This window comes from Euprymna scolopes, chromosome 42 (genome assembly GCF_053919585.1).
Source record: "Euprymna scolopes isolate OS-2025 chromosome 42, ASM5391958v1, whole genome shotgun sequence".
Classification (NCBI taxonomy): domain Eukaryota; kingdom Metazoa; phylum Mollusca; class Cephalopoda; order Sepiida; family Sepiolidae; genus Euprymna; species Euprymna scolopes.
Window position 1 is genome coordinate 70,222,266 of NC_136523.1, and position 11,441 is coordinate 70,233,706.

Sequence of the window (11,441 nt, forward strand, 5' to 3'; positions counted from 1 at the left end):
GTTACAATTATTATTGCAATATCGTAGTTATAGTATATTATATTATTCACTGTTACAATATCGTAGTTAGAGTATATTATAGTATTCACTATAATTGTTACAGTTGTAACAATTATAGTGAATACTATAATATACTATAACTTCGATATTGTAACAATAATAGTACATAATGTTAAATAATAGTATGGCCATAACAGTGTAACAATTACTGTGTAACACTAATAGTGTTACAACTAGAGTGTGACAATTATTGTATAATAAGTATAGAGTAACAATTAAAGGTTAAAGAATATACTATAATTATTGCATTTTTATTTTTATACTTTAATTGTTACGCTATAAATTTTGTTTCTTATAATTGTTATACTAAAATTGTTTTACTATAATTGTTAAACTATAATTGTTACACTACGATAGTTGCACTAAAAATGTTACACGGTAAAAATCTATTTGTTACAGTAAAATTATTATACTATAATTGTTATAGTATAATTGTAACACTATAATTATTATACTTCAATTGTTAAATATTATTATTACACTATAACTGTTATACCATAATTGCTACACTATAATGATTGCCATACTATAATTTTTACACTTTAATAGTTATACTAACATGGTTATACTATAAATTTTCCACTAGAATTGTTACACCTTTATTGTTACATTTAAAATATTACAATTTATTTGTTATACTACATATGTTATACTATAATTGTTATTCTATAATTGTTATATTATAATTGCTACATAATAATTGTTTCACTATAATTTTTATATTATGATTGTTATACTATAATTGTCTATAATATAAATCTCATCTGCCTGTTTTAATGTATGTATGTATGTGTGTATGCATGTATGTATGTGTGTATGCGTGTATGTATGTATGTATGTATGTATGTATGTATGTATGCCTAAAACTTTCGACAGAGGCGACGGATTTTCACAAGATCAGTATCGTTTTTAAGCCCGCTCCTTCGGATAACAAATATCGAAAAAAATAGCTAAAAATATTCATTCCTTCACACTCAACTGGGAGGGGTCACTTTTTTCGCCGATATTTTCGAAATTCATCCCCTCTTTTCGATTGACTAGCCTTAATTTAGACCTACGTCATATCCGGTTTGGTGATGGGCGCAACAGCAAAGACATAACGATTTTTTTTTTTCACATTCTTTTCCTCCTTTGTGGTACGGGTTCGAGTCTGCCTACTTTTTTTTTATCAACACATACCTCTAAACACCCGGACAACGCCGGGAACCTAGGCTAGTTATACTATAACTGTCACTTTATAATTGTTACATTATAATTGTTACACTATAATTGTAATACTATAATTGTTGAGTTATAATTGTTACACTAGAATATTTACACTATAAATGTTACATTATAATTGTCATGTGAGAATTGTTAAACTATCATAGTTTAATATAATTTGCATTCTTTTATTGTTATACAATAATTATTATAGTATAACATTTAAAATGTAACAATTATAAATTATCAATGTCACAGTTATTGTGTAACAGTTTTTGTGGAACTATTATAGTATAACAATTACACAAGTAAATATTGTATTGTAACATTTAAAGTTTTACAATTGTAATATAACAATGAATTGTATTAATTATTGCGTAATAATGTTAGTATAAAAATTAAAGTGTAATAATTATAGTATAAAATTTATAGTGTAACAAGTTTAATCTAATAGTTAGACTATAACAATTATAGGTTTTCAATCATGGTGTAACATTTATCGTTTTACAATTATAGTGTAACAATTATATGAAAAAGTGTAATAATTATAGTATAGCAATTATAATATAACAATTACAGTGTAACAATTATAGTTAAAAAAAATTATAGTAAAATTATAGTGTAAAAATTATAGTGTAACAATTATAATGTTACAATTACAATGTTACAATTATAGAACAACAATTATACTGTAACAGTTATAGTAAAACAATTATAGTAGAACCACTATAGTGTAACAATTATAGTGTAACAATTAAAGTGTTACAATTATTGTATAACAAATATTGAGTAACAATTGTAGTGTAACAATTTAAGTATTACAATTGTTGTTAATGTGTAATAATGTTAGTATAAAAATTATAATGATGTAACATTTATAGCATAACAGTTATAGTGTAAAAACTATATCGTCACAGTCATGGTGTCACAATTATTGTATTACAATCATCGTATAATAATTATTGCTTATGGGTATACATTAATCAATGAGATTATAGTGTGGTAATCGTAAGTAGTAGAAATGTTGTAAATTGAATTACTTAGGGGGACGGTTCATCAAGAACTTGTTTACATTGGACTTGAAGTCAGCTGGAAAGCAGGTAAATACAACAGAGTTCCACAGGCGTGCAGTTCTAAGAAAGAAGCTTTGTTCATGGAATCTACATTTACGCTTAGGCGTAGATAAAGAGTGGGGGTAATTATTGATAGTAGTTTTGGCAAGTCGAGTGTTTTTCGTGAAAGTTTGCGAGGGGGATCATAGATTGGAGCTCACCCGAATACTTACCATGACAATAAAGATAAAGCAGAGACAAGCTCGCAACGTCTCTTCTGTGAGAAAGAGGTTGCAGGGAAGAGAAAAGGGCATCCCCCACTAAGTTACAAAGTCTATTTTGAACTCTGTCAAGGCAGGATAAGCTGCTTCTAGCCCAGATGTGGTAACAGTACTCAATCATTGGACGTACCTGGCTTTTATATAGGTAGAGAATTGCATCAGGAGGGAGATATCTATTGGAGCGGTAGAAGGATCCTACTATTTTTCCAGCAATCGGCAACGAATTTGATGTATGTGTTCTATTTCAGATCAGGAATAAAGGTCAAGCCCAGAAGCCTGTCAAAATATAGAGTCTCCCACGACACCTCCCCAACATGGAGCCTCCCCAAACCATTCATTTCAATTCATGCCAGATGCATAGCATTACAATCATGTTATAACAATTATAGTGTAACAATTATAGTGTAACAATTATAGTATAACAATTATAGTGCAACGGTTGTAGTGTAACAATTATTGTATGATAATTGTAATGCAACAGTTATAACATAATATTATGTTATACCCATTAAAGAATAACAATTACAGTAAAACAATTATAATGTAACAATTATAGTATTACACATATATTATAACAATTCAAGTGTAAGAATTACAGTGCAAAAATTATAGTTAAAATTTTAGTATAACGATTATGGTGTAACAATATAGTATAATATTTATAGTGTAACAATTTAATTATAACAATTATAGTATAACAATTATAGTGTACCAATTATAGTTTTCAACTAGAAGAATACCTGTCCCAGGACAGGTAAAATTAATTTATTGAATAATTGTGCACAATTTGGCATCATGATATTACATTCTATTGCTGGAACAATATTTTTTTTACAGATTCGCTTCTAAATTTTCAATTCTCATACAATAACCGATTCAGATTCAGGTAGTGTTAAAATCCTCATTCACCTTTAGACGAATAATTTGCTTTTAAATCTGATTTTTAAAAATCTTTTCCATTTATATATTTATTTATCGTATCAGAGATTTTGATTAACTCATTGTTCAGGTGTGACAATATTTTCTTATTGATCAATTTTTCCTGCCAAATGGTATACGTGCCACTTTTCCCTTAATTATTAGTTACTATCATTTATAAATATTAGTTTTACTGGCCATTTAAATTTAACATTTTACCGTTGTTAAGTGGTAAACAAAAAAAATCATCTTTGGCATTGGAAATTAAACAAATTCTAATACTGATTTACCAAAAAGTTGGGATTTTTTTTTCAATTTCTGATTAATGGTCTTATTCCCAAGCATTATCACCTCCATTTTTAGGGGAGTAGTATATGTTCTATAGTCATAATATCTTCTCGTTTTTAGAAAGATGTTGTTAATTATTGTTATAATGTTTCATAATTTCAAAAGTTTCCATATTCATAAATCTGTGTCTTTCATTGCAGGAAAATCGACTAACGTTGAATCAGAAAGTTTTTTTCGAAGATATAAATGAACTTTTGGAATATTATGAAAATTGTACATTACCAAGAACCAAATCTTTGAAACTGACGCAGCATTTGAACACATTTCAACCAATAAAAGAGTAGACGTCTACATGGTATGAACATTCGGCAGAAGAAGAGAGGGAGAGTGAAATACAAAGATGCCCGAACGACTCTTAGTATTAATTATGCCTGGTCTATAATTGATAGGGACAAAAGAAGAGATAAGAACAGATACATTTGTAAAATATATATGTACTAGAACAATACTCGTCCCAGGACAGGTAAAACAGAACAGTTTGCTCCACCTTTATGTCCGATTACAAAAATTTAAATCAAGGTGTAATTCTACTAAGCCTTGTGTCTAGAATCCTTGTTCCAATTTTGATCCAAATTCATTACATGACATTGATTTTCGAAAATGTTTACAAATGTAAGCCTTCAAGAATCTTAAATTCCGAGAATCAAATTTTATGAAAATCTAAGATATTTAAATTTTCCAGTAGGAAGTTGTGCCCATCTAAAGAACTTTAAAATAAAACAAAAAAAAAACTACAAATCTGAGGAATGTTTATTAATTGATATTTTACACCCATTTTACCGCCTCTGTATAAAATTGAACTTAATATACTCCACCATCTACCCTAACGCACAATGTACCCTAACACCTTGCAACTGTGGCACAATAAGTGGCTCATTAGTTTACAGTTCTACATACAAATGTATAAACATGCATATACACGTATCTAACTTTGTACAAATAAAGATTAATAAATATTTGAAAGTTAATGTTACAAACGCATAAATTTTCCGTTATTGAAAAGGGAGAAGGTTTGCATGAAACGATGTGTGCAGGATAGTCTACTAGCAGTTTCTTTATTTGCTACATAAATGACATGATAAGCTTATAATTCTTAAGGCATGTCGGCAAATGAGCATAGATTGTAAGGTAATACGTGTTAGAAACAGCTTGTTGTCTTGCCATTGTTAAGTAGACATCTTTTTCTTCTTCCATCAGCAAAATGCTGTAAAAAACGTAACAAGCGGGTACTAGCCTATTTACAGAAGACATATAAAGGAATATAATTTACGAATAGAATTATTTACAGGAGAAATATAAATGGATATGATTTACAGAAGAAATTATTTACAGAACGAATTATTTTAGAAAAAATATACAGGAATATAGTTTAAAGAAGGAATTATTTACAGAAGGAATTATTTACAGAAGGGATTATTTACAGAATATATATAAAAGAATATAATTTACAGAAGAAATTATTTAGAGACAAAATATAAAGGAATATAATTTACAGAAGAAATAAAAAGGAATATAATTTACAAAAGAAATATAAAGGAATATAATTTACAAAAGAAATATAAAGGAATATAATTTACAAAAGAAATATAAAGGAATATGATTTACAAAAGAAATATAAAGGAACATAATTTACAAAAGAAATATAAAGCAATATAATTTACAAAAGAAATATAAAGGAATATAATTTACAAAAGAAATATAAAGGAACATAATTTACAAAAGAAATATAAAGGAATATAATTTACAAAAGAAATATAAAGGAATATAATTTACAGAAGAAATATAAAGGAATATAATTAACAAAAGAAATATGAAGGAATATAATTTACAAAAGAAATATAAAGGAATATAATGTACAAAAGAAATATAAAGGAATATAATTTACAAAAGAAATATAAAGGAATATATTTTACAAAAGAAATATAAAGGAATATCCTTTACAAAAGAAATATAAAGGAATATACTTTTAAAAAGAAATATAAAGGAATATCATTTACAAAAGAAATATAAAGGAATATACTTTTAAAAAGAAATATAAAGGAATATAATTTACGGAAGAAATAAAAAGGAATATAATTAACAAAAGAAATATAAAGGAATATAATGTACAAAAGAAATATAAAGGAATATAATTTACAGAAGAAATAAAAAGGAATATCATTTTAAAAAGAAATAAAAAGCAATATAATTTACAGGAGAAATATAAAGGAATATAATTTACAGAAGCAATATGAAGGAATATAATTTACAAAAGAAATATAAAGGAATGTAATTTACAAAAGAAATATAAAGGAATATAATGTACAAAAGAAATATAAAGAAATATAATTTACAAAATAAATATAAAGGAATATAATTTACAAAAGAAATATAAAGGAATATAATTTACAAAAGAAATATAAAGAAACATAATTTACAAAAGAAATATAAAGGAATATATTTTACATAAGAAATATAAAGGAATATAATTTACAAAAGAAATATAAAGGAATATAATTTGCAAAAGAAATATAAAGGAATATAATTTACAAAAGAAATATAAAGGAATATATTTTACAAAAGAAATATAAAGGAATATTATTTACAAAAGAAATATAAAGGAATATATTTTACAAAAGAATTTAAAGGAACATAATTTACAAAAGAAATATAAAGGAATATAATTAACAAAAGAAATATAAAGGAATATAATTTACAAAAGAAATATAAAGGAACATAATTAACAAAAGAAATATAAAGGAATATAATTTACAAAAGAAATATAAAGAAACATAATTTACAAAAGAAATATAAAGGAATATATTTTAACAAAGAAATATAAAGGAATATAATTTACAAAAGAAATATAAAGGAATATAATTTACAAAAGAAATATAAAGGAATATAATTTACAAAAGAAATATAAAGGAATATCATTTACAAAAGAAATATAAAGGAATATAATTTACAAAAGAAATATAAAGAAACATAATTTACAAAAGAAATATAAAGGAATATATTTTACAAAAGAAATATAAAGGAATATAATTTACAAAAGAAATATAAAGGAATATAATTTGCAAAAGAAATATAAAGGAATATAATTTACGGAAGAAATATAAAGGAACATAATTTACAAAAGAAATATAAAGTAATATAATTAACAACAGAAATATAAAGGAATATCATTTACAGAAGAAATATAAAGGAATATAATTTTAAAAAGAAATGTGAAGGAATATAATTTACAGAAGAAATAAAAAGGAATATCATTTTAAAAAGAAATAAAAAGCAATATAATTTACAGGAGAAATATAAAGGAATATAATTTAAAGAAGAAATATAAAGGAATATAATTTACAAAAGAAATATAAAGGAATGTAATTTACAAAAGAAATATAAAGGAATATAATTTACAAAAGAAATATAAAGGAATATATTTTACAAAAGAAATATAAAGGAATATAATTTACAAAAGAAATATAAAGGAATATAATTTGCAAAAGAAATATAAAGGAATATAATTTACAAAAGAAATATAAGGAATAAAATTTACAAAAGAAATATAAAGGAATATATTTTACAAAAGAAATATAAAGGAATATATTTTACAAAAGAAATATAAAGGAGTATAATTTACTAAAGAAATATAAATGAGTATCATTTACAAAAGAAATATAAAGGAATATAATTTACAAAAGAAATATAAAGGAATATATTTTACAAAAGAAACATAAAGGAATAAAATGTACAAAAGAAATATAAAGGGATATAATTTACAAAAGAAATATAAAGGAATATAATTTACAAAAGAAATATAAAGGAATATAATTTACAAAAGAAATATAAAGGAATATATTTTACAAAAGAAATATAAAGGAATATAATTTACAAAAGTAATATAAAGGAATATAATTTGCAAAAGAAATATAAAGGAATATAATTTACAAAAAAAATATAAAGGAATATAATTTACAAAAGAAATATAAAGGGATATAATTTACAAAAGAAATATAAAGGAATATAATTTGCAAAAGAAATATAAAGGAATATAATTTGCAAAAGAAATATAAAGGAATATAATTTACAAAAAAAATATAAAGGAATATAATTTACAAAAGAAATATAAAGGAATATAATTTACAAAAAAAATATAAAGGAATATAATTTACAAAAGAAATATAAAGGAATATAATTTACAAAAAAAATATAAATGAATATAATTTACAAAAAAAATATAAAGGAATATAATTTACAAAAAAAATATAAAGGAATATAATTTGCAAAAAAAATATAAATTAATATAATTTACAAAAAAAATATAAAGGAATATAATTTGCAAAAGAAATATAAAGGAATATAATTTACAAAAAAAATATAAAGGAATATGATTTACAAAAGAAATATAAAGGAATATGATTTACAAAAGAAATATAAAGGAATATATTTTACACAAGAAATATAAAGGAATATAATTTACAAAAGAAATATAAAGGAATATCATTTACAAAAGAAATATAAAGGAATATAATGTACAAAAGAAATATAAAGGAATATATTTTACAAAAGAAATATAAAGGAATATAATGTACAAAAGAAATATAAAGGAATATAATTTACAAAAGAAATATAAAGGAATATAATTTACAAACGAAATATAAAGGAATATTATGTACAAAAGAAATATTAAGGAATATAATTTACAAAAGAAATATAAAGGAATATAATTTACATAAGAAATATAAAGGAATATAATTTACAAAAGAAATAAAAAGGGATATATTTTACAAAAGAAATATAAAGAAATATATTTTACAAAAGAAATATAAAGGAATATAATTTACAAAAGAAATATAAAGGAATATAATTGTAAAAAGAAATATGAATGAATATAATTTACAGAAGAAATAAAAAGGAATATCATTTTAAAAAGAAATAAAAAGCAATATAATTTACAGGAGAAATATAAAAGAATATAATTTACAAAAGAAATATAAAGGAATATCATATACAAAAGAAATATCAAGGAATATATTTTACAAAAGAAATATAAAGGAATATAATTTACAAAAGAAATATAAAGGAATATCATTTACAAAAGAAATATAAAGGAATATATTTTACAAAAGAAACATAAAGGAATATAATTTACAAAAGAAATATAAAGGAATATAATTTACAAAAGAAATATAAAGGAATATAATGTACAGAAGGAATATAGAGGAATATAATTTACAAAAGAAATATAAAGGAATATAATTTTAAAAAGAAATATGAAGGAATATAATTTACAGAAGAAATAAAAAGGAATATCATTTTAAAAAGAAATAAAAAGCAATATAATTTACAGGAGAAATATACAGGAATATAATTTACAAAAGAAATATAAAGGAATATAATTTACAAAAGAAATATAAAGGTATAAAATTTACAAAAGAAATATAAAGGAATATAATTTACAAAAGAAATATAAAGGAATATAATTTACAAAAGAAATATAAAGGAATATAATTTACAAAAGAAATATAAAGAAACATAATTTACAAAAGAAATATAAAGGAATATATTTTACAAAAGAAATATAAAGGAATATAATTTACAAAAGAAATATAAAGGAATATAATTTGCAAAAGAAATATAAAGCAATATATTTTACGGAAGAAATATAAAGGAACATAATTTACAAAAGAAATATAAAGGAATATAATTAACAACAGAAATATAAAGGAATATCATTTACAGAAGAAATAAAAAGGAATATCATTTTAAAAAGAAATAAAAAGCAATATAATTTACAGGAGAAATATAAAGGAATATAATTTACAGAAGAAATATAAAGGAATATAATTTACAAAAGAAATATAAAGGAATGTAATTTACAAAAGAAATATAACGGAATATAATTTACAAAAGAAATATAACGGAATATAATTTACAAAAGAAATATAAAAGAATATATTTTACAAAAGAAATATAAAGGAATATAATTTACAAAAGAAATATAAAGGAATATAATTTGCAAAAGAAATATAAAGGAATATAATTTACAAAAGAAATATAAGGAATAAAATTTACAAAAGAAATATAAAGGAATATATTTTACAAAAGAAATATAAAGGAATATATTTTACAACAGAAATATAAAGGAATATAATTTACAAAAGAAATATAAATGAATATCATTTACAAAAGAAATATAAAGGAATATAATTTACAAAAGAAATATAAAGGAATATATTTTACAAAAGAAATATAAAGGAATAAAATGTACAAAAGAAATATAAAGGGATATAATTTACAAAAGAAATATAAAGGAATATAATTTACAAAAGAAATATAAAGGAATATAATTTACAAAAGAAATATAACGGAATGTAATTTACAAAAGAAATATAAAGGAATATAATTTACAAAAGAAATATAAAGGAATATATTTTAGAAAAGAAATATAAAGGAATATATTTTACAAAAGAAATATAAAGGAATATAATTTGCAAAAGAAATATAAAGGAATATAATTTACAAAAAAAATATAAAGGAATATAATTTACAAAAGAAATATAAAGGGATATAATTTACAAAAGAAATATAAAGGAATATAATTTACAAAAGAAATATAAAGGAATATGATTTACAAAAGAAATATAAAGGAATATATTTTACACAAGAAATATAAAGGAATATAATTTACAAAGAAATATAAAGGAATATCATTTACAAAAGAAATATAAAGGAATATAATGTACAAAAGAAATATAAAGGAATATATTTTACAAAAGAAATATAAAGGAATATAATGTACAAAAGAAATATAAAGGGATATAATTTACAAAAGAAATATAAAGGAATATAATTTACAAACGAAATATAAAGGAATATTATGTACAAAAGAAATATTTAGGAATATAATTTACAAAAGAAATATAAAGGAATATAATTTTAAAAAGAAATATAAAGGAATATCATTTACAAAAGAAATAAAAAGGGATATATTTTACAAAAGAAATATAAAGAAATATATTTTACAAAAGAAATATAAAGGAATATAATTTACAAAAGAAATATAAAGGAATATAATTTTAAAAAGAAATATGAAGGAATATAATTTACAGAAGAAATAAAAAGGAATATCATTTTAAAAAGAAATAAAAAGCAATATAATTTACAGGAGAAATATAAAGGAATATAATTTACAAAAGAAATATAAAGGAATATCATATACAAAAGAAATATCAAGGAATATATTTTACAAAAGAAATATAAAGGAATATAATTTACAAAAGAAATATAAAGGAATATCATTTACAAAAGAAATATAAAGGAATATATTTTACAAAAGAAACATAAAGGAATATAATTTACAAAAGAAATATAAAGGAATATAATTTACAAAAGAAATATAAAGGAATACAATGTACAGAAGGAATATAGAGGAATATAATTTACAAAAGAAATATACAGGAATATAATTTACAAAAGAAATATAAAGGAATATAATTTACAAAAGAAATATAAAGGAATAAAATTTACAAAAGAAATATAAAGGAATATAATGTACAGAAGGAATATAGAGGAATATAATTTACAAAAGAAATATAAA

General features: G+C 21.7%; 1 protein-coding gene across 2 annotated transcripts in view; it reads left to right on the forward strand.

Annotated features, from left to right (window-relative positions):
* The window catches only part of LOC145267138 (uncharacterized), a 161,391-nt gene extending 156,552 nt beyond the window's left edge, over positions 1-4,839 (forward strand). For both annotated transcript variants that reach the window (XM_080123181.1, XM_080123182.1), the window contains exon 13: positions 4,003-4,839. In XM_080123181.1, coding sequence (XP_079979307.1) covers positions 4,003-4,146 — 144 coding nt within the window. In that variant the 3' untranslated portion in view covers positions 4,147-4,839. The remainder of the gene's footprint in view (positions 1-4,002) is intronic.
* Positions 4,840-11,441: the final 6,602 nt, after the last annotated feature.